General features: G+C 33.9%; 1 protein-coding gene across 6 annotated transcripts in view; it reads left to right on the plus strand.

Moving 5' to 3' along the window:
- Window positions 1-24,934, plus strand: part of NBEA (neurobeachin) — a 452,087-nt gene that overhangs the window by 55,355 nt on the left and 371,798 nt on the right. For all 6 annotated transcript variants that reach the window (XM_088159561.1, XM_088159562.1, XM_014868920.2 and 3 more), the window contains exon 2: window positions 23,489-23,720. In XM_088159561.1, coding sequence (XP_088015687.1) covers window positions 23,489-23,720 — 232 coding nt within the window. The remainder of the gene's footprint in view (window positions 1-23,488; window positions 23,721-24,934) is intronic.

The raw sequence follows: 24,934 nt of genomic DNA on the forward strand, positions 1-24,934 counted from the left end.
GCTTCCTGTAGAGTAGCAACACTTCCTTTAGGTCCTAAATTTCTGGACTAGATAACTTTCAAGTGATGGACTGAAGGGCATGTATTGTATTTTCATTCAAAATTCTGGTAATTGTTTTGTGATAAATCTTGAAAACTCTATATTGATATAAGCAGTGTAGACCAGAAGCAAGATTTGGACTAATCTAAATTTATTTATTTACAAAAAGGTAAAAATAATAATAAAGAGGGGAAAAACCCCAAAACCGGAAAAAACCTATGTGCTGAAAGAATAGCCTAGACATAACCATTTTTCAGATAAGAGTCTGAGGATTTCTTTTCTACTGGGAATAAAAAGTAAGTTCATGAACAAGGGATAGCTAATGAAGGAGCACTTAGAAACCAATATATGGGTAGAACCTAGCATTAATATATTCGACAGTCCACATAAACCTCCCTGTTTCTTACTTGTGTTTCCATGTATATTTTTATACACTGCTTTTACATATATTAGCTCTCTTCAATAATTAGAGTAATTTCAGTGTTTCTTCTTCTGGTGCATCTTTAGAAAAACTCTTCCCACTTCAACAAGTGACTACAAAAAGAAAGCAATTTTAGCATTCATTCAGAAAATAATAGAACTTAAAACATTATATGTGGGTTTATAAACAAATTTTGAATACTATCATTTAGCTGTATTCAAAGAACAAAGAGAACTTGCATAATTAAAGAAAAATGGGAGGATAATGTGAGGAAGAAAGAACAGTGAATTAGGAAGGAAGAAGATAAGGTCATTTTTAAGTACAAGCAAGGGGAGGAGAGACTAAGAAGAGGATCTCCTTTGTACCTTTGTTAAGATTACATGAAAGAAAAATACTTGAGTCACTTTACAATTTGGCAAAATTAAATGGAATTAAGCCTTTCTGTTTGCTGGGCTCAGATGAGTGAGGAACTCTGGGATGCAATTGTTTTTCTAAAGACTTAAACAAAAAAGTCTGATTGAGGAGTTATTTTATGTTTATTTTCTTGGAAGGTATCTTGAGTGCTGCTTAGGAGAAAAAGTTTTTTTAATATGCATTTGTTTAGGTTTGTTGTTAGAAGAATGATAAAGTTCTAAAAGTCAGTGGTTGTTAGGTTTCTCCCAACTCTTCCTTTTATTTTCACTTCCTTCTATTTTCTAACATTTTTGCATAAATTCTTTTAAAGTACATGCTCATGTAAGTTTCTCTGTAACAATACATATATTGCACATTTTTAACTTTATTCTAATTTTAGTTTTATTCCCTGGTATGCATAAAACTTCTTTTTATTTTTTTCTCCTGTCTACTTGCCTTCAAAAGTAATTTGTTTTATATCTGTGAGAGAACATCTTACAGAAAATGACATAAAGCTCAGTCAAATTAACTTATCGAAAGAGATGAGGTGTGACTTGATCTGAAGTGTGTAGGGGCTTCTTTGTGGTAAGATTTTCTGCAATAAAAGTCTTGTTAATTTAGTGAAAAGAAACATCAGAAGAACGAATGGCTAAAAGCTGCATGGGCAAATTAAAAATGAGATGCACATTTTTAATAGAATGAAAATCATTGCAAAAATTTACCCAGGAGTTAGTAAAGTATCCATGTCTTCTTGTTACACATTTTTAAACAAAGATTTTTGATCTGTTTATATTGTCTTTTCCAGATCTAAGCACAGGCAATCTCATGTTTCTTTTGTAATTTGCTTAAATTTGAGTACAACATCAATAATGTATTCTCACAACTACTGCATTTTGGAACACCATTCAGGGAAGTGGCAAGGAATTTTGCAAGGAAGTGGCTTAGGGGATGCAAATATTTTTTTCCATTGTCTTTTTTTCAGTATCACAGGTATTTAGTCCAGAGTAGATGCTTGGTGAACTTATTTTACTTAATATCAGCATCAAGTCCTTAACCCAGGATCCAGAATCCCATTTGACCAGGAGTTTTCTGAGCATTACAGTGTAACCATCATGTGAGTGGAGGTCTGAGTATGTTTGTAATCAAGCTGTCATGTAAACACCACATTATAGTAATTACTTTTGTTAGGCGTGTGTATCTGACTATGTAAACTTTTACTCACTCTCCCTCCTTTTGTTCTTAATGTCTTTGTTGCAGAGTAGTAGAACTTAAGTCCTGTGTTTCCTTCAATTGTAGATATTTATGAACTACGTTGTGACATAGGTATTTTTTTTCCTGATGTCCTCCCATATGATAAAGCCATGACCTCAGTGAGCAATTTTGTATGATAAGTGCCATGGTTTTCCTTCTTCTGTATGCAGGAATCAGAGGAAACCATTTTTTACAGTGGATAGTCTCTTTAATCACCTATCCTTCTAGTCAGAAAGCTCTTTCTTGTCAAAGGGGCATAAACCAAAATAAAGGGATTAAAGAACATTATCTTAATCTTTGTAGGTGGAGGGCACATAAAAAAAAGTGCTTGTATGGGTACTCTTGATATGGAGGGGCATTAGTTATATTTAGATAAAGTTTCATCAGTAAGAAGGCTTTAATATATTTTTCTTACGAACATTGCATAAATACCTACTTATTAATAATTTCTACCAATTTTGTAAAACCATCTTGTAGTTGAAGAATTTCATTACCAAATTTGTGATCAAATAGAATGAATCAAATGTATTCAGATACATTTCTAGTTGAGTATTTCTTCAGTGTGATGATTGGCACAGCAAATAGCCTGAAAATTTAAAAGATAACTGGACATAACTGGACTTCTTAAATGCACCAAGTTTGCTAAGCTTCATCAGAATTGATTTTTTTTACTGCAGTGGTAGCATTGGTTGAATGTGTACACCAGTCTCTGAAGATTGTGTGAAAGTACAAAAAGTAACCTAGTTTCTCATCTCCCTCTCATAATGAAAACACAAAGTAAAGGCCTTTTAGAAGCGTATTTTGTAATGGAAATTTTAGCAGCCTTTTGAATGAACAATTATTTCTTTGTTTCCATGGCGCTAGCACTAAAATAGCTCAAAATCAGTGTGGTGGTATTAAGAATCTTGTGTTAGGCTTCTTTAGGGAAGTTTCCATTTGTCCTGGTCAAGGCAATTTCAATTAAAGAAATTATCAGAAAAATGTTACATGATCTAAAGTAAAATTCTGGAGTATATTTGTTTTATTGAAGCTTTATTTTGTAAATGTTTTCTGCATGCCTCCTTTCCTTGAAGCCTTCCCATCAGCAATAGGAAATGTTTCATGCTTGTGTATAAACACTGCAGTGGTAACTTCAGTCACAGTCTCTCACCTACAGGAGGTATGTGATAAAACCCAGGACTCTGGGGAAGTATATTTCTCTGTTTATTAAGAATTTTACTTGAACTCTCTGAAAAATTTGGTTTCATCTTGTGAAATTGAAGTGGGAGTGGGATGGTGGTGTAGTGAATTTATTTATTTAAAGTTCAGGATGGGGGGTGATTAAACTGGGTTTTTTTTTTAGTTCTCTATATGACTGTTTAGGATGTCTCTAAGTACAGAATCATAGAATCATTTAGATTGGAAAAGACCTCTAAGATTATTGAATCCAAACATTAACCCAGCACTGCCAAGTTCACCACTAAACCATGTCCTTCAGTTCCACGCTTAAAAATCTTTTAAATATCTCTGAAGGTGGGGACTCAACCACATCCCTGAGCAGCCTGTTCCAATGCTCAATAACCTTTCCATGAATAATTTTTTCTAAAGAGTTTAGTGCTTCAAATCCCCTAGTTTTTTCAGGTGGTAGAGCCTGAAACTGAAATTCTGAACTTTATTATTTTAGGATAGGTTTGTAGTTGTTGTTTTTCAGCATAAGGAGAGTAATTGCAAATAACTAGTTGATACACAAAGTGTTGTGTTTTCATGTGTGGGAGTCAGTTCAAGGGTTTGAAAAATCATCTGTTGTTTTGTGGTCACTAATGATTGTGAAGGTATTTATTTCTCTCATTGGACCTCTTGTTTGCTGAGGAAGAAGTTTCTTATTTTCTCTCTTCCCACCCTGTTTAAACTTTTTTCCAGCACCAGCCCAGCGGTTGCTGCATCTTTTCTGTAATGGAAAGAGAGCTCTTAACAGAGATGTCACTCCTTATTACCAGATTCTGATCTGTTTTTAAGAGAGTGTGTAGTTTGTATCACAGCAGGGGATTTCAGAAGAAAACAAAAAGAAGTTTGCTTTTTTTGTCCTCTTCCATTTGAATCACAGACTGGTGGCCCTAATGCATCATGTTAGAATATGTAATCAGATTATTAAACACAGTAGCAGTTAAAAACAATCCACCGAAACAAAAAGCTAAACAAAACTTCAGGAAAGAAAGATAACAGATGAGAAAATAACAGATGGATCCCAGACATATCCTTTATAGCTTGTAGAATAAAAGCAATGCATGTTTAGTGTCAGATGTTTAGCTAATTATTTCAAAGGACTTTAAAAAACGTTATGGAGTAGATATCCTAAACACTATGTAATGACTGACTTTTTTCTAGCTGAGTCACTGTAGACTATTTAATCTGGCCAACCTGTAGTTCTTTTGTTTTCAGACAGTCTGGTACATGTGGATTTGGGAGATACCTGGGGCTTCAGCAGCTGTGGCTCTTGAAAAACCTTTCTAAGATTCCTGTTCTGTAGATAAGTAAGGCAGAATTATGTGCTTTGAATACTTGCTTTAAAGCACCTGGTTCTCTGACCTTCATCCAACCATCTTCTTTTTTTTTTTTCTTTCACTTGTTTGGTGCAGCCAGACTTCTCACTTCCCAACATTCAGCTCATACTTTGGCTGTTCCCACCTTGCTCTTTGAATTGGGTTCATCCAACTAATGGCTAGAGACTTTAACTGTTCATTTGGACTGTGTTACATTAAACTAATGTACCTGAAGAAATTTCATCTTCGTTTAGCAAATAGTGAGAAGAGGATAGTTACAACTGTCACATATTTATCAAATGTTTATTTATACCAATGGTCAAAATCCTTAAGAATCAGTTGGGTAAGCCCATATTTGACCTACATATTAAACTTCTTGAGGAGGCTGTGTGAACTTCCATAACTTTCCTAGCATCTTTTCCATGCCTGAACTTAGCATTATGCATCCCTTATGCATACCATCATCAGTAACCAAGTGTCAACTATATTCTCATTTTCAATGTGATGAATTCTAGACATCTTCAGGAAATAAATATTTGTGGGAAGAAAATAAATATTTGTAGAAAGAAATTGAGAAGTGTGCTTAGTAGCTGCAGTTAAGGTCATTTCTGCATATTATAAATCACTATTTTATAAAGAGCTGAGAGGTTCACGTAGCTTATACTTCTAGTAGAACAGTACAAAAATTGTCAGCATGTTCAACTTTGAACATACACTTTCAGAATTTTCTCAGATTGGATCTTGTCTTTCACAACCATTTGGAAGACTGCCAATATCTGGACAGCACTTTTGTAAAGACATCTTAATATCTTTACTTAGTAACTGTGTGGAATATTCTGCTTTCTGTAATTTGAAGCTGCCTGAGTTGTTGATTTTTGCCCTTTGAGAGGATAGAAATTACTTTACTTTTTAGGTTTTTTCCAGATTTGACAATTTCAAATCAAAAAGAAGGAAAAATACCCCGTGATACTCCAGGGAACTAAAGCTTGTGTGTGAAACTGTAAGCATCTGACTGTAGTGGCTTTTGATAAAATGTGATAGATAAGGCATTTTTGCCCATTCACATCTTTTGTCGCATGATTTCTACATGTTTTCCGTTATTGTGAGTGCTAAGTCTAGTTTGGTTGGGACCACATGCATCTTTAAATGCTTTTTCTAAAGACTATTACATATTCATTATTTTCACAGCAACTTTCAACCTTGGACATTTGAATATTTATTTTATTAAACATGATTACAAATTGATATTTATTGTCTCGTGATTCTAGTTGCTATTGATATAACAGTAAATGCTTTTGTGCAGTACGTTTAAGTGCTCAGACTGTGAAAATACTTAAACAGCTTTTGCTAATGTCCAGTCTGAGCTTCCCCTGATGCAGCTTCATTCTATTTCCTCATGTGCTATCACTGGTCACCACAGAGAAAGGTCAGCTCTCCTCTCTCTGCTGCCTGCTTTGAGGGAGGTGTATAATGCAATGAGGTCACCCCATAGCTGAACAGACCAAGTGACCTCAGCCACTCCTCATAATCTTTGCCCTCAAGACCTTTCAGTGTCTTGGTTGGCCTCCACTGGACACACTCTGATGGCCTGATGCCCTTATATTGTGGTGCCCAAAGCTGCATTCTGGAGGTGAGGCTGCCCCAGCTCAGAGCAGAGCAGGACAATCCTCTTCCTTGCCCGGCTGTGATGCTGTGCCTGATGCACCTGAGGGTATAACTGGCCATTTTGCCTGCCAGGGCACTCTGTTGACTTCAACTTGCCATCAGCCAGGACCCCTGAATTCCTTTCTGCAGGGCAGTTCTCCAGCCTCTTGTCCCCCAGTTTGTACATATAACCAGGCTTACACCCATCTCAGGTGGAGAATCCAGTACTTGCTCCTGTAAAGTTTCGTGCTGTTTTTCATTTCCCAGCTCTCTAGTCTATGCATATCTCTCTGCAAGGCCTCTCTACCCATAAGGGAGTCAATCACTTCTAATTTAATATCATCACCAAAGTTACTTACTGTACATTCAACTCTGGCATCAAGATCATTTATAACAACATTGCAGAGCACTGACCTTAACATTGAGCCCCAGAGAACCCCACTAATGGCTGGCCTTATATGACCCGATGAACTATGAACCTTTGAGCCCAACCTGTCAGCCAATTGCTCATCCAGCATATTATGAACTTGTCTAGCCATGTCCTGGACATCTAGTCCAGAAGGGGACTGTGACAGATTGTACCGAAAAGCTTTCCTAAAATAAAAAAACAACACAAAAGTGCCACATCGACTGACTTCCCTTGGTCAACTAGTTGGGTGACACTGTCATAAAAGGAAATGAAGTTCGTAAAACAGGAACACGTAATTAATGAACTGCCATGTAATGAAATATTAGAAAATGTACTAAGCACGAAACACCTGTACTGCAGCTGGTGGCACACCTTTTAAAATAGAAAATATTCAGGTAATTCACACTAACAGTCAGTCTTCACATGTCTATGTTCCTAGCTTTTATGGTTTGAGATAAAATTCAGGTTATTTATTTCAGGGAAAATATGTTTTATGTCATTGATTAAATAACTTTATTAGTTGTTTTAATGCATAGTCATTAATTTTTAAAGATTATTAAATATATATACTTAAAGGGAACTGTGGTTTCTCATAAATATTGAGACAATTGTTTTAAAAAGATGGGCATCATTAAATAATAAAAGAAAAACTGAGAAAAAAATCAACTTTCTTGTAACATTTTGCAGGAGTTTAAAAAATTCGATTCTACCAGTGATCTGAGATAAGCTTCAAATATTACCTAGGATATTTAATTATTTAATTATGCATTAAATGCATGTAGTAAAAAAACGTAGATATTTATATTACAGTCTTTTTATACTGCTAGTAAGACTACCACTATTAAGGCTGAGCATGATAAATCCTCTTTATAAATCCATTTTGATGCATTTTTGAGAATCCTGTAAGTTCATTTTTCTGAAGAAATTGATGCAATTTGAAAATAATTAACAATGAAGTAATATCTAAAAGGATTCATATAATGTATTTTGAAAATTATATTGTAAATGTGATTTGGTCAGGAAACTGGAATATCAAGAAATTAATTAGATGAGAGAGCTTTGTGGAAATTACTGTTTAGTCTTCGAAGAGATTTTGAATGTTTTGAGCTGAGAGGGCAAGGGTTAGGGGAATTTTGGTATTAGGATACTTTACACCAACTTGGTTTGCTTTTGCATACTTGCTGTGTTGTCATACATTGTTAAAGATAGTTTGAATTACTGCTTTTTGGGTTGTTTGTTTGTTTTTTTCACCTGTAAGCATTAATGAATAGAGTGGTTAATGTGGCCCTTCAGTCGGAGTGAAACTAGACAAGTAGGTGTTTATCCTTCTCTCCCACCTCATGAATTCTCCCTGTGTTGCTCGTGGCTGTCTGTGGTTGGACCGAGGGCTGGCACAGCCTCCTTCAGCATGGCCACTGCTACCAAAACCTTGGGGGGAAAACTGTGCACGTGGAAAGATGCCCTTGCATTGCTGTAACTGTTTAGCTTGAATAGAAAATCAGGTTAGGAGGGAGGCAAGTAGAAAACTATCTTTATTAACGAGGGAAAAATCAAATTTCAATTTCTCAGTTTCAATCAAACCTGCAGTATGTTAGCAAAATATGGATCTGAGTCATTAGCAAAGGGAGGGGAAAGTGTCTAGGCTAGATCAAATTTGCATCAGTATTGTCACTAGTATTGAAAATAGTATTATTTACAGTACTAGAGATTACTTTTCAACACAGAAGAGGCATTTGGAAGTTGTGTGACAGTACCTCAATGGATGATTCTTTCCACATAGAACTCCAGAGGAGGGAGTGACATATTGCTGCTTAAGGTTAAGTTAAAGTCAAATTTGACACCAGAAGCTTCACTGGAACTTCTTGGAAAGCAAATTGATACAGATTCAGATGCTTTAAAGTGATAAATGTTTTTGACACTGCCATACTTTTTTTGTTTTACAAGCATTTTGGTCCCGAGTAGGTATAATAACCTTGTTACAAAAAAGTTAGACCATGCCTTATTTTCCTTTGGGAGTGATGCCCACTTTATGATTGAGCTTTCAGTTGTCTTCTGGTTGTTAAGAACAGTCACAATTTGGTTTTGCAGCTTTTCATATGCTTTTATTCTATTTAGCTAGTTATGGCGAGATAAGTTATTTTAAAATGAATTTTAAATTATTTTCCTGCTGCCTAGACAGACAAAAAATGTATAGGAAATACAGAAATGAAGACCAATCGGTAAATTATGTAGGCCTTCAGAATCAGACCAAAGCTATCTTTTGTTTAAAAGATTCTAAAAGTAGAACTTAATCTGGCCGCTGGCATTCAATGTCCTGGTAGTGCTATGGTTGGAAAAAGGTGGGTTTTTTCCTCCCTCATGTATTTCTGTAACTTCTGCTATGGAGAGGATTTAAATGTGACATTTTTTGAGGAGGTAAACCCAAACTATATCTTAAATGGAAGTGTCCCTAGAAGAACTGATGGAATAATTAGTTATTTTGTTAACTGAAACAACTGAAAGTGGAGTAGTTTGGAGAACTCAAGTACGGTTATTGCCTGTATTTAGTAAGTTTAGAATATCATTAGATTTGCCATGTAATAAAAATTGGGAGGAGTATTGGAAGGAGATATGCTTGAATTTTTGATCAAGATTTTATAGTCATTGTACTGACTATGTTCTTGCAAACTGTCACCTGTTTACACACAGGATGAATTGGCATACTGCTTCTCATTATTATATATTTGATTAAAGAGCACTGGAATAAATTTTCTATTTTGCTAGTTGATAATTATTTCTGAAGACCTCACTTATGAAAGATCTTTTATGGATTATGATTATTTAAATAGCTGTGTTTTTCCCATTTATATAACTGTTCCATTTCCTCTGAAGTAACATTTTCACCTAAATTAAGCACTGATTCTGTTTTACACCAGACAAAAGGTGAAAAACACACTCTCCATGTTAATCATTATGAAGTAAGACATAAGCCTCTGGATATGTTTGTAAAAATTTTAATGTAAAATAAATTTCTGTACTTTATTAGTTATAAATGATATAATTTAATGTTAAATACCCATTGAAATAAAATAATGCATTTCATAAGGTAAAAACACAGAATAGTAAAATAATACTTTCATAGTGCCTTTCTAAAAGTATCTGTGTTGCTCTTTAACATTCACATATGCATATTTCACTTTGAGTGTTTTAAATGAGATCTGAAAAGTCCTTTTGGTAGATTCTGCTGAATTTATGGCATTAGGTGTTTTTAAAGGGTGAACTCTAACTATAGTTCCTTCTTATGTTTTATTCCCCCTTCTAAAATGTGTAAGAAGTTGAAAATAACTGAATCCATTCCATTTGAGAAGACCTTGTTTAGAGGTTCTTTCCTTTTATTTACTGCTTAGTGTTTTTTACTTTTCCCTAAAACAAAAATGTGTTTAAGTTCTTTTGAGATGATGGAAAAACAATCAAATTATCAAGTTTGATAATTTTTGGTGTCTCATGTAAATAACTTCTAATTTGATTTGATTTTTTTTCCTCATTTAAGTGTAACTAGAATACTGGTTTTTGGAGGGGTTTTTTTGCATTTTTAGTAAGTCAGGTGTATTAAGTCCTTTGTGCTCTAATTTTTTTTTAATATGATTGAAGAATATGTTAGGCATCACCAAACATAATTACTTTAAATGACAACTGATTATTTTAGAACCAAAGTCTTCATTAATAAAACATGACTACATAGAAGGACTGTGATTGAAAATGTGTTCTAATGAGATTAAAACCCTCTTTCCTTAAAGACCTCTCCTTTTATTTTTTTCTAAATTCTTCTTGCTAATAAGTTAATATTTGCATTTAATGAGTAGAGGTAAATCTTATTTATGTACTGAGAAAAAAAAATGGCCATAAAATTTTTTGTACTTTTGCAATTTTTGAGGATTTTTAGCTAAGCAGAAAAGTTTATCTTTTAATGCAATTAAAAATACTTGAATTTTCTCCACTACGTAAGACCTAACCCTGTAATTATTGACACTTTATCTGTAGTTGTCTTGTAATCAAATCAAATGATATGTGATTTTGGTTTTACTCAGTTACATGATGCCTTGAAAGAAATTCTTAGTACAGATGGAGCTCTGTAATTAGATTTGCAGATGGAGGATTTGAAACTCAGTCCACAGTGATATTGTTTTCAAAATCTGTGTTTGAGTCTTAGAGAGGAGATAAAAGCGTATCCTGAAGTGTTCCCTCCAAGCTTCATTAGTTGAGTGAATGATGAATAGGACTAGTATCAAAATGTGGAAGAAATGTTAAGGAATATTTTGCTGAAAAAATACTGTTGCCTGTTCACCATATTTTTTGTAAGCACATCTCTTGGTTGATTTTTTTTTTTTTTTTTTAAATGAATGAACCAGTTAAGACATAATGTTCTGATGGCAGGATACCTTTGTACATCTCCTCACATACTGATGTGAGGGGAGAGTTTATTATCCTAATTCTTTTAGTAGAACTATCATTTCATTTGAAATTTTGTTTAGCAATTATGTGTAAATGTCACTTATGATGGGAATCATGAATGGGAAAGGTTTGGTGTTTACAGAGAAGTATAGTGCTTATGTTACTGCATTTATTTTGTGTAGGTATTTATAAGGTTTTTCAGAAGTTTATTTTCTCCTTATCTCATAGGGACTAGTAGAGGTTCTAACTTCATATCTGCTACCCTGTATTAACTGTGCACTCTCACAGACATTGTAAATGACCTCACATTGATGTTAGCTTTATGGAAAATGTTTTGGTTCTTAGTAGCAATAAGAAAATTAAATATAAGGAAGCATCAATAAGGAAAAATGAGTAATACAAGAGTCATTTTTTGGAAACTCTATGAATTAATGATATATCTGTATTTTGTATGTTCTATGTAGTTCTGGTGATTTCCAAATCACCAGAGTCTCAAAAGAATATATTAGGACTAGCAAAAAATATGAAGGGTAAGAAGTGTATAAAGGGTAAGACTTCAGATGAAGAGTGACTTAACAAAGTAGGACTGTTCAGCTTGGAAAAGAGCTGACAAAGTGTATTTGAAATACAGGTAAATAAAGGCAAGATTGTGATAGAAAACACCTGATTTCTGCTTTTCAAAAATGCAAGTAGCAGAGGGCTGAAGTGAAATAATCCTATGGCAGATGTATAACAAGATACTTTTGCACAAATCATGGGGAAAATGTAGGACTCCTTACTACAGGCTGTGAAGGCTCCAAGAAGTTGAGGGTTCAGAAAGTAATCAGAGATATTATTTGGAAGTAAATCTATTGGCCTACTGAAACGATGTTATTTCTGGAACAAGAGATTCCTGTGCCACAAATAATGGGAGGTTGGGACACTACAATAGAGAAAATTCAGTAAATGGCGCCTATACTGTTACGCTTTTTGTAGATACTTGGCCTCTTCTCACTGAGTGTCAGGTGCTGAGATACTTTGTGTAATGAAGACCCAACAAGCTTCTTACATAAGGGAAACTGACCACTATTTAATTGTTTATTACACTTATTTATCTGCCTTTCAATTTCCTCCTCTAAAATAATCCTTTGTGGTTAGAGTTGCACCTCCTATATGACTGTGTAATTCTAGCCTTTGTTCTTAACTGTATTATCATCTATAAGCTAAAGAAAATATTTTATTGGATGAAGAGCTGCATAATAAATTAAGAAGAAGCTTGGGGGAGGCAATTAAGATGCACTTAAAGGTTTGTAAAACAATTCATTATGGTCTATGTGGTGCCTCCTTTAGCAATTGAGGTTTTGGGTTTTATCATTGCACAAAAAGAGATCTTAAATCATTAATGACAGCTAAAACCCTGTGGGAGTCCAGTCACAAACTAGAACAGTTTTCTTACACTATTTGAGAGTTATTTAGAGAAGCAAAGGAAACAAATATTGACAAATGTGTTTAAAAAATCTTAGCCTTACAAATTTTAGTATCAGAAATTGCCCTTACAACCAAGGGGAGCTTCTTCATGTAAGGACTTAAAAAAAATAAATTTGATTAAAAAAATATTTTAGAAGGACAATTCCTGTGTTATCTTTTGCAGTTTTGAGGACAAGAAAAATATAACAAATACTATAAATTGTATTGATTTTCTTAAAGAAGCACAGAACGTTAAAGAATCTGTGGACTGTTTTTGTTTGAAAATTTAACAAACTTCAGGCTGCAAAACTGAAAAACAACAGGAGTTATATGGCTGTTGTTAAGGAGTCTGGCTATTGATTTTTCCAGCCCTGACATCTTAACTTCATGTATATGTATTCTGCATTTTTTCACCTACTAGGCAACATTGTGCTGTTGCAAATAATGGTATTTCCTGTGAAATTTTTTTTTTTGTTATAATTCATTTGATTTGGAAGGGTTTTGCTAGTTATAAATGAAAATTTACATGGAAAAATAGGAACAAAATAAGATTTGAGGTAAAACCATGATTGTTTTTACATTTTACTCTGCTTATTTAGAAAATATAGTCAATGGACATTTCAGTCTTAATAAGAATTAGGTAGATTCTATACAGAAAGCATTTGCTCAAGCTCTATAAATAAGTTTAATTCTATAAAGGATATGGTTTTGGTAATATTTCCTGCAATCTGCATATCTTTTAAAAAGGAAAAATTCTTCTTGGCACTTCCACATTTACTGTTGACTTTAACCTAGTTATGTTACATGCAGAGAATTAAATGGAACTATAGCACATATCCAATATTAGTGCTAAAGTCATTAAAGAGTCACTGTTCAGAAATGAGTGAGGGCTTTTCACTCTGCCAAACACCGGGTTGTTTTTTTCCCATGTTAACATTTTGGAGCAGAGGACTGCATGGTAAGTAGTTAATTAAAAATGAAAGATTGATGAAAATGAGCATGTTGAAATTGAATGTAGAGCTTCTCTAGTTGGTGATGAGCATTGCCACTGGAAATTTTCAGAATGCTGACACCAACCAAAAATGTTACTACATATCTCAAAATTATTGATGTAAGCAAGCAGCTGGATGCTGAGAATTAAGGACACTGTGCTTACCATTAGGCTCCTGCTTTTCAGCAAAATGAAGTAAAGACCAGTGCTGTGCATATCTCACTTCAGTGTTGAGATAAGTTTTACCTAGCCTTGTGGTTTGCCTGGACTATCACTCTGCCATTAATCTTTAATGTACATCTATAGGTATCAGTTGGAAAATGGCACTGTCATAACCAAGTTCATTGGAATTGTTTTGGTTTTAAATATTGCATAGCTATGATTTATAGTTCCTGGGCTTTTAAGACTTGTAGAGTGTTTTGTGACAAGAGGTAAAAGGAACATTTCAAAATGAAAGCAGTGAAAGATCCTAAACAAAACCAAAACTTGAGAGAGGTGGACATGAGGACTTTAAAAATTCATTATTTAATTTTCGAAATTAAAGTAGGTAATAGATAGCTTTATCTTAATAGAGAAATGTAAGGAATTCCTTTTCTTGCCAAACAACAGTGCAGTGGTATAAAAAAAGCAATCTAGGTTTATGTCAAATGGTATTTAGCAAGGTGGCACATAAGAGAGCTCCTGAATAGTGAGGAAAAACAGGTAATGCCCTCAAAGAGCAGCCACTTTGCCTTCCTGATTGTACCTCATGGGGAAGAAGGGGACAATAAGAGAGCCTGCAGACTATTTGTTTTGGGTTTACAGACTAAGGGGGAATATATGATGGCTGCTTAGACGAAGATAGTGGGCTAGTACTTGGGGCTAGTGGGCTTTGTCCTGTTGGTATGTGGCAATTTTTTGATCTTAGCCAAAGTGTACCACATGCACCATAATCCTCACAATCAACATTCTTTGTCATGTTTTTCTTCTTGAATTCTTGTGTCCTTGATGTACCTGGGAGCAATCTAACAGACTATTCTGAAATAAACACCATAATTTTCCAAGACTAAAATTCCATTAACTATATTGTTGCAATTTCTTCTAGTTGCAGAATGCATCTCTGTGTTAACATACAAAAGAAAAATTGCTTTGACAAGTATGCTTGAATGATAAAAAATTAATAAAATAAACAAATTAAAAAAACAATTGTTCTGAGTTACTGGCTACTTCTGTTGACTAAAATTTTCTATTAGTATTTATTGCAAATACATTCTCTTTGCTCCTGCATGTGAAGTTTAGGAAATAGGTGTATGTGCATTGAGGGATTTGCCAGTTGTTTTCTTTTACACACAGACATTGCTGTTTGCACAAACTTAATGTGTGATAGTGTTTGCTGTGCAATACAAATTAGATTTAAATAAATGTGTAATTGTTAAAAGTTTAATATTTCTTAGAGCTTCAATTTTTTGGTGATGTTCTCTGATAACTATGTTAAACCTTGGCAAGGTTTGCTTTACAGAGATAATATATCATCCAAATTACCTAAAAAAACCCAGAAAACTGCATCTCATTTGTGACTTAAAAAATAAATAAAGAATGCTGCTGACCTGTTAGATTTGGCTGTGCAAGTTTCAGCAGTGCAAGTGTGTAGTCTTATTAGTAGAAGAGGCTACAAAAGTAGTTGCAAAAAATGTTTATTCTTTTCAGAGTACATTTCATTTGTGACTTTGGTAACTCTCAGTGATTCCAATTTAAATTTATTTTGCTTCTCTTCTAGCTTGGAGAAAAAGAAGATACCTTAAAGAAAAAATAACCCCCAAAAAACCTCCCAAACCGCCCCCCCGCTAAAAAAAAAACGAACAAAAAACCATGACTCCAAATCACCACCAAGTAACTTATTTTAAAATATACCTGGTTATTGAAACCAGAGAATTAGAAGCATGAGCTTATACTGTACTAGCATCTTTGCCTTGATCTTGAAGTTATTCTTGAAAGTGAGGGAAGACTGGCAAGAATTGGCTATGAAGTATTAAAAGCAAAATGAACCAGTAATATCTGTTTAGTGATATTATTTTTCATACTCTTTAAGCTGTGCTCATTTATCAACTTCTTTATAGTCCATAAAAATAAATTTTGAATTTTTGCTTTCTAACGTTGCAAACCTAAGCTGCTTGGTTTTATTTATTAAAATAAATTGTCAGTAACTCTTCCCTTTTTTGAGGTAAGAAAGTCCCCTATCTAGCTGGCTGATCTCTTTTGTGATTAAGTAGAGATCAGAAGTAATTTATAAGAGAAACGGAACTAGAAAAACTGAAAACAAATTGGCTACAAGTTTGAGAATGGTTTTAATTTTACTTCACTGAAAATAAAGATGCAATTTTTGTTTCTTAGTCTTTAATTATTCAGATTCAACATCTTGGAATAAAAGCTTATATTCTGCTTTGGCCAAAAATGGTTTTGTGGAAATCAGAATAATAAATAAGAACAATATCTCCTTCTAGTGACACAGGAACAATAGACCACGAGGAGGACTTTAATGTAAAATACTTTAATCAGTCTTCATTTTGTCAGAAGTAGTTGGATTACTGTATAAATTCTTCTAAGTGGGTAAGATTTGTCCTGTGTTTCACTTTAAAACTTTTTTTTTGCATTCATTCTAAGATAGGACTTTTTATTTCAAGAAATCTGATTCTTGTGCTAAAGAAGCTTTTATGAAGGCAGGTATTTGAATTTTATCAAACTAATTCCTGTCCTACCCCAAAATAATGGTTTTTAGCAATAGGTAAAGAACGGCTTAAAAAATTGTGCCAAATAGCCCATTTTTTATTTTTGCTTTTGTTTTGTGGTTTGTGTTTTATTTTTTCTATTTTCTCTTTAAACCTCCGCAATATTTAGAAAAGGTCTGACATTGTCAAGTGTGCTATATAGCCTTGTCATCTGTCTGAGTGTAGTTGATAGTAATCTCAGTAAATCATACATATGTGCAGTTGATCTACCACTGAAACTGATCTACCTACAGAAGTATCCTCCTCCCTCAAAGGAAAATGTAAGAAAATGAAGGTAAATCCGTGGGATATTTTTAAGCTTGTATAATAACCACATTCTTGTAAGTACTAAAAGCTGACCACGTTGCTTCGTTCATATTGTCTCAGCAAGTATAAAAACTATTTAAATTCATTTCTCAGATTACTTTAAAATTGTCAAATTTACTAGGTAGCATTCCCTTAGTGACAAACTGCCGAGTATGTGCAATATATTATTCAGAGTAAAAATGGTTTTAAAGTGAAGGAAGGCCCATTTAAAAGGGTTATGTTAATGTGCAGAATTACATCCTGTTGCAATGATTCACATGAGAATCAGTCTTTTTAGTGCTGTCATTTGGTTATAAACCATATTGTGAACACGTTGGTTAAGATTTATCTGACATAACTTTAGATGTGCCTGTCTGAACTAGTTGTCCTTTTATAATCAGGAAAAAGTACTACATTCCTGAAAAATATTTATTTCGTTCTAATGTTGCATGTAAAACCACTGAGATAATCACTTCCCTGAAGCATCTTTTACTTTCCAATGATGGTAAAGAGAATTGTGAAAATTAGCCCAGATAGGCATAGCTGTAATTCAAATCTCTAAGGACTACCATTCAACAATATAAATTTACCATTTAAAAATAAATAAAATGTGTACCAGTTATGAAACATACCTTCTCAAGGTTTTTTTTAGCTGTGATTTTCTCTGTAGTTATATTGATATATTTAGGTTAACAAGTGCATATGATCAGCACACATTTCTGTCACTGAACAATTTAATTTATTCTGTTTAACATTCTAAAGGCTTTTGCCTAAAGAAATCTTCTTTCATGCAGTTGAAGAAGAATCTTCCTAAAAATCTGAATTAATTGTTTAGAAATTTAATGTTTTAGTTAATGACCATAAAATAGTAACCTCTCTTTTTCCGGGTCCCCTACTGCTTTTCTCAGACAACTGTTTTAATGCTTATACTGTTGCCTGTCTTTATAAAAGACACAGTAGCACTGTGATTCCACATATTTTGAATTCTCACTAGTGATTATGAAAGCAGTTCAGTGTTGCTTTGTAGAAAAGATGTTCCAGTTTTGACAAAAAAATATTCTTCAATGTTCTATGATGGCTTTAGTTATCAAGAGTTAAATGTTTAGTAATTTTATCCTCAAAACAGCTAATTGATTTGGAATTTTAAGAGATTTTCAATCCCATTCGACTAGGTTATTCTCAGCTCTTTTCCTGTGGAAACTTGTGCCATATGCCAAGTTAGCTGTTTTGTAATGCCTAAAATGAGAGATGAGCATCAGGGAGAGGAAGAGAATTAATAATTTTTTTTTCAAACTGTTTACCTCCTATATAGCTACGAGGAAAGATTTTTTTTTTATTCTGGTTGTACATGTATATGCTTGAACCTAAAATGCTTCAGTTCAAACCAGATGAGGGTTGTTGTCATGTTGACTGTGTTATGCCTTCATTTATTTTTGCCTTTAGAAAAAACAGAGCAAATGTGATAGTAGTTAATTAGGGGAGAGAATGTAGGAGTGACTTGGTGCAGATTAAACGTGGATGTGGTTAGGGCTTTAGTAATTATACTGTTGTGATACTTTTTTCAGTGGCACGGTCTAATCTTGGAATTCATATTCTTGATTTTTGTTTAAATAAATGCAGACAGTACTCCAACTTGAAGGAAATTAGAAAATGCTTCTTTGACAGCAATGAACTGCAAACTTAGAGATTTAAATGCTTGAAGACTTTGGTTTATATAGTTCTAATATACTGTATTTTATCATTGCTGTTTACAGTTTCCTGAGAAAAGGAAGTGGAGAGGGAAGTTTTGAGCCCTTCTCCCTGGTATCCAGTGCCAGGATGCATGGGAATTGTTCAAAGCTGCATCAGGGGAGATTTAAATTGAATGTTAGGAAGCATGTCTTTGTGAAGAAGGTAGTCAAACACTGGAACAGGCTTTCTGAAAGTGTGTTTGATGCCCCAAGCCTATCACTGTTTAAGAGGCATTTGGATAATACTTTTATCAACATGCTTGAACTTTCAGGCAGTCCTGGAGTGGTCAGACACTTATACTAGGTGATTCTTCTAGGTCCCTTCCAACTGAAATATTCTATTCACTTTTAATTTCAATCCATTCTTCCAAACTTGATTTGAAGAATCTGCTACTAAAAAATTCCAATTTTCAAAAGTCAACAATTTAATTCTAGATTTTCAGCAGCACGTATTTTATTGCATTTCAAGAACTGGTATGAATATACTATCTGAGAGAGCTTCTTGTGTTTGAGGGAGTATATCTTCTCTGTTCTAGATCAGAAGGGTGTAAAAGACCATCCTAAGTTCTGCAGAGATGTGGCAATTTAGGAAGAAACCCTTCTATTGCATAGCATGATGAATGGTAGAAACTTACTGAGGAATGGCCACAATATTCAGAAAAATTGAGATTCTGAGTAAAGCAGCTACATTTGAGAATGGTAGTCTAGGTTAAGGTAGGTTCTTGGAGCAAGGAGGAATGTCAGCCTGTTGTTACAAGCAATCTCAGCGTGGGCAATACAGTCTAACAGTTCAGTGCCACTTTGAGAGTAGTTGTTTGTTGACCACAGCCAACACACCTGTAACCAGTGTCTGAACACTAGATTGCTGGTTCATTTCTTGTAGCTGTGCTGTGAAAGATGCAGAATATGACAAAGTACAAGCAATACTTCAGGATACTTAATCACAGTGAAAGCATGGTCTTTACTAAATATTAAATATTCCCTTGAAGAATGCAAAGACTTCGTGTTTGACATAAAAAAGATTGTATTTGAGATGTATGATATGGAAAGAGCACTGATTTATGGTATGATATACTGGCTTCTGTAAGCATTTCTATTGAAGTGTTCATGTCTTATTAGAAGCCTATTGCAGGAGCTGTATTAACAATAAGTTACTTTTGGGAAGTACGATTTCACTCTTTGGTATATGGTGTTGCATCCACAGTTTACCAACTTAGAATGCTGCAAATTAATTATTTGTAATTTATTGTTATTGAATATTTAGTTTTGTATTGGCAGTTTTTAATATGGCATCGTTTTTTGACACAGTGCCCTCAGGGGCTCCAAGATCTCTTTTCTGGATGATAGTATCAGACTTTGGAGGCTGTTGTCTTGTACACATGAGGAAAACTATAATAATGTTGAATTACTTTGCATTTACTAAGTTTCCTGGACAGTTGATATCAGAGGAATCTTTGCAGCTCTTAGCAGATGATGGGTTTTAACTACATTTAATGATTTCTGGCTCCTCAGCAAAGTTTGTCCTTTCATAAATGTTGGCAAGTAACCAGCACATTGTCACTGTGCTTCTCTGCTGGTTATCTCCCGATGTTGTAGAGACTGGTTATTCCTCTTTACCTACTGTCTTCCTTGGGAAATCCAGGTGCAGAAATGTTGTTAGAGGATACTTTTTTCATAGTGAGTGTTCTACTTCCTTTATTGGCTGAATTCCATTTCATTGTGCATGTTTTAAAGCAGATATGCCTGCTCTGTTTCTTGAACACAAATTAGCCATGTTCATTTATTTCTGTATACTTGCTTCATTTTTGTTTAGCTTTTCCTTGTCATCTTAGATTTCTTTTCGTCAAGACTATTAATATTTTTAATTAATGATGAATTTAGAATGACTAATTTAAAGGAGTCACCTCCCCCGCCTTCCTAAATTTTTGCTATCATTGTCAATCAGTTAATTAATTTGTTTCCTTTACTAAGGAAGTTGATTTTAATGATAATTATGATAATTTTTACTGTCTGAAATATGCTTAAACTGAAGTTAAGGAACATTTTAATCTTTTCTTTGATGAAATAAGCAGTCACCCTGATAGGCTGTGCGTTTCTGTGCGTTGCCAATTGTACGAGTGAAATAATTGTAGCACCTGCTGGGTAGTCTGTAGCCCAGAATTAGATTCTCCATAGAACCAATTTTGTTAGCATTCAATATATATTTTGATGCAGATTTTCTGAGGTGTTTTATAGAATGGGATGTCTTGGTTATAACAGAACTGAAATGTTTTGTCATTTCGAACTGATACTGGAGCTTCATTTCAGTCTCTTAAATATTACATATTAGTATACTGATTACATTATTAGTTTGAATTATTTTAGTCTGTAGTGAATTATTTCCATCTGTTTTACTGATTAGTTTATTAATTTAAATTAACTAGAATTTTACAATGAATAGTGTTTGAGTAAAGGGGATCAGTCTGTATTGCACCTCTTCATTCCAACTAAGGCATTAACGGATTCTTTCCTAGTTTTTAATTCCAATTTATCAAAACCAAATAGTGGGTAGTATATCTAGTCCGAAGGGAGCCTGTCTAAATATTATCACAGAATTTATGATGTTGAAATGGAAGTCTGGAGGTTCTCTGATCCAACCCTCTTGCAAAAGCCAGGCCAACTAATGCCAGTTGTCCAGATCTGTGACCACATGGCTTTTGAATGTGTCCAGTGTTGAAGACTCAGCAGATACAATTTTTCATCCTAGATTTCCTCCATGGAATGAAATGGAGGAAAGTAGACACTTCCAGGAGATGTTTAATTTCATCTTGGGATAGTCATCAAAGAGAGGTCAATTGAATGTCTTCTACAGGTGGCTGTTTTACTTCTGTGTGTTTTTAGCATAATCTCAGAGAGGCTCATCCTGGTGAAGAGATGTCTGAAAACACAACAACCCAGATTGCTGGTGAAGTATGCACATGCTGCTGCTGTTTTCAGAAATAAAACTCTGCCTGGATTTCTTGAAATGAGAGTAAAAGCTCTATGAAACTATTTCATGATTCTAAAGAATGACTATAGAAACAGTGTGCTTTTAATCTTGACTTTTTTTCCTTTGGTACACATTATGTGTTTACCAAATATGCAAATATATGATATGCTGTCACAAGTTTTAAATTAAAGTACTAATTATAATTAGGATAATAGTTTTTATTTGAATGTAATTAAATGTCTCAGGAGAACTAAGGAGGTAGTCAGTTTATATATTTAGCATATTAGAAGCTTTTATGTTACAAAATTATAAATTGGTTATTAGCAATTAATTGATAGAGGAAAAAGTAATTTGAAAGTGAATGAAAAGTACGAATGCGGGTGGAAGCCAAAGCTAGTCCTTTCTTACTTGTATTAATTGTCTGAAAATGGGTTATGAAAGAAGTCTTTGAATATTTGGATAGGTTTAGGCACCAAAAAAAGTTTTCATAGTATCTCAACTTGCCTATTTTTTAGAGTTTAATTTGAAGTCAATACCAACTGCTTTTAAACAGGCCATACAATTGCCTTCTATTGAAATTGACTGTTGAAATTATGCACTTATAAGAGATAATTCTTTGAATATCATTAATTTAAAACATGTTATTCAAATTTTAATTATATATCTCCATTAAACAAATAGAACCAAAATTCTTAGAATTATTTTAATATTTATTTATTCCTTTTTTTTGTGTAATATATTTACAATTACTGAAATTAGTGTAACTGACAGGCTGAGAGAGTTGGATTTATTCAGCCTGAAGAAGAGAAAGCTCCAGGGAGACCTTATAGCATTTAAAAGGACCCTAAAAGAGAGCTGGACAGGGAGTTTTCACAAGGGCATGTACTGATGGGTTGAGGGAGTGGAAGGCCTTAAACTGAAGGATGGAAGGTCTAGATTAGATATTAGGATATTACTGTGAGAGTGATGAAGCACTGGAACAGGTTTCCCAGAGAAGCTCACCAAGGCTGGAAGGGACTCTGAGTAACCTGGCCAAGCTGAAGGTTCCATGGCAGTGGGTTGGAAGCAGATGATCTTTGAAGTTCCTTCCAACCCAAGCTATTCTGTGATTCCATGATTCTATGAAATTTCACACTGGGACTTTCAAAATTCTTCAGAGTTACTAGGATAAAGTAGGATGCATGACAGTCAAGCTGTGTTTCTTTCAGAATTGAAAGATGTTTATGCCATTAAAAGAGTACTTTTTTTTTTAATAAATTTCATATTTGGTTTAGTAGATTGTCTTGAGTTCAGCTTTTTAAGATACACAAATGACTGATCAAAATTGTTGAATTCCATTCCTGAAGATACATTTGGTCCTGACTATATTTTCTTTACTGGTTTGTTTTTCCCTCCCTCCTAATACATGCCTGGTAGTTCTGTTGTTTAATTGGAGCTTAGGACTTTGGCTAGTGTTTTGCCAGTACCTGGATAGATAGGAATCAGACTGTAATTTCATCAGTACTGCTAATTCACTTCTTATCTGAGTGCTTGTTCCTTTCCTGGTGCAATCTCTGCCTTGCACCAGCCAGTAGGTCTCCTTGACCACATGATGAGCTAATGTGTGGTATAATAATGTAAATTTTCTATGTCTGTGTTACTCCAGAGCAGATGAGGTTCTTCTTCTGCACATAACTCCATGACTGCTTGGGTGGGACAATGGAAAAAGCAGTAAGGTGTTCCAAACACAAAACTAAGGGCAAATGTTAGCTTATATCAGGAGGAAAAGCTAAGTTACTGTCATTTTTATTTTTTGAGTAGGCAAATTTCAGAGAATGGTGGAAAAGCCTCAATTGCTTCTTGAGCTTTTCAGGTTCTGCACTACGTCTCTCTCGGCCAAGTTACCATTTCAGTTACTTCATAGGAAGGAATACTTAAAATATATTTGTTTTTGATTTTATTTTATTGAGATGCTGTATTCAGCACAGTGACAAAATTGAAGGTAGTAAATTATTATATTTGTTTATTTTTTACAAGCTTTGTTTTGCATAGCATAATTGTTAATTTGCTCTTACAAAGCATAGCTGTGAGTTTCTCTTATCAAAATTACTTCTCTGACCATGTAAAACATATTCTGTATTGAATTCTGTATGAAGGTATAAGAGACACTAAATTATGTATTTCACATTGTAACGCTGTTCTTGTTTTCTTTTTTAGCTGGTTGGTGGCGAATTTGATCTAGAGATGAACTTTATAATCCAGGATGCAGAGAGCATTACATGCATGTCAGAGCTTTTGGAGCACTGTGATGTAACGTGCCAAGCAGAAATCTGGAGTATGTTCACTGCAATTCTACGTAAAAGTGTCCGTAATTTACAGACTAGCACGGAAGTTGGCTTAATTGAACAGGTACTGCTGAAGATGAGCACTGTGGACGACATGATTGCAGGTATAAATTGCCAAGTGATAAAGTAATTATTGCATTCTTGTCCTGCCAATGTTTTGTGATTATAGAAGGGTATGGGGTGTTTTGGTTTTTATGTAAAATGATGTTTTCATTAGTACTGCTATTGAGTCAGAAGTACTTTATTATTAACTTCAGGAAAATGACAAAAATATATTCTTAGTTTGAAATCTCTGTAGATACATTGTGTAAAATAACTGGTTGTTAATTCGAGAAGATATTGTTATTTTAGTGATAAAAAAATTAAAATAATTAAAAACAGTATGTTAGACTTTTTAACTACAAGGCAATATTTTAGTTTTTATATACATTGGTAATTTTTAGTCATGATTCAGAATTGCTAGATCCATTTTCAACATAACCTCATCTGACAGCATAACAGGTATTATTTACAGGTTTGAATGCTGGACATGTAGATTATATTAAACAATCATTCCATAATGTATTCCTGAGATCCCTATCATACATTTTCATCTGTTACATTTGTGGGTTTTAACATCCTATAGCATTTTGCAGCATTAAAAAAATAGCATGCTTTGTTTGTTTACTGAAAATAAGTGATGAAATTATTGCCCAGTTAAGGTTTTCATAGTATGCTTGAAGGAGTTTATGATATTGCACACTACATCCTCTCTGTAACAAGGTACAGATTATAATCCTGATTACTTGGATACAGAACAGGTTTACTCATCACATTTAAATATGGCATGTGAAGAGATATATATGATTACTATTTATTTTCCCTGAGTGAGCTTAGACAGTTTATTTCAACACAATGTGAAAGTAGTTCTTAATTCTTATGTTGTTTGTGACTGATGTTAGGATAGTTATATTGTGAGGCATTTTTTGAAAGATTTCATAGGTTTACCTTCTGTAATTCTAATATTTTAGTTGATCATCTGATTCTCGACACATAGACAGGATTTGTGGAACAGTAAACTAGCAAGGATTTCAGACAAGAAGCAAGGTGATAACAGTAGAATGAAAGCTGGATTACTGAGGAATTATTTTTTCCTTGTCTTTTTCTCTTTTTTTTCAGTACAAATGTGTTTGTAATATTAAGTATTTGGAAAAACTACATACTGTTTTTCAAAGCAAGTCATAATCAACATCCTGTTTAGAAATATATCTAAATGCTAAAATTATAAGTTTTATGCTGAATACTAATTTCATGGTAAAGTGAAATTCAGAAAGTTATA

Source organism: Sturnus vulgaris, chromosome 2 (genome assembly GCF_052056855.1).
Source record: "Sturnus vulgaris isolate bStuVul1 chromosome 2, bStuVul1.hap1, whole genome shotgun sequence".
NCBI lineage: Eukaryota > Metazoa > Chordata > Aves > Passeriformes > Sturnidae > Sturnus > Sturnus vulgaris.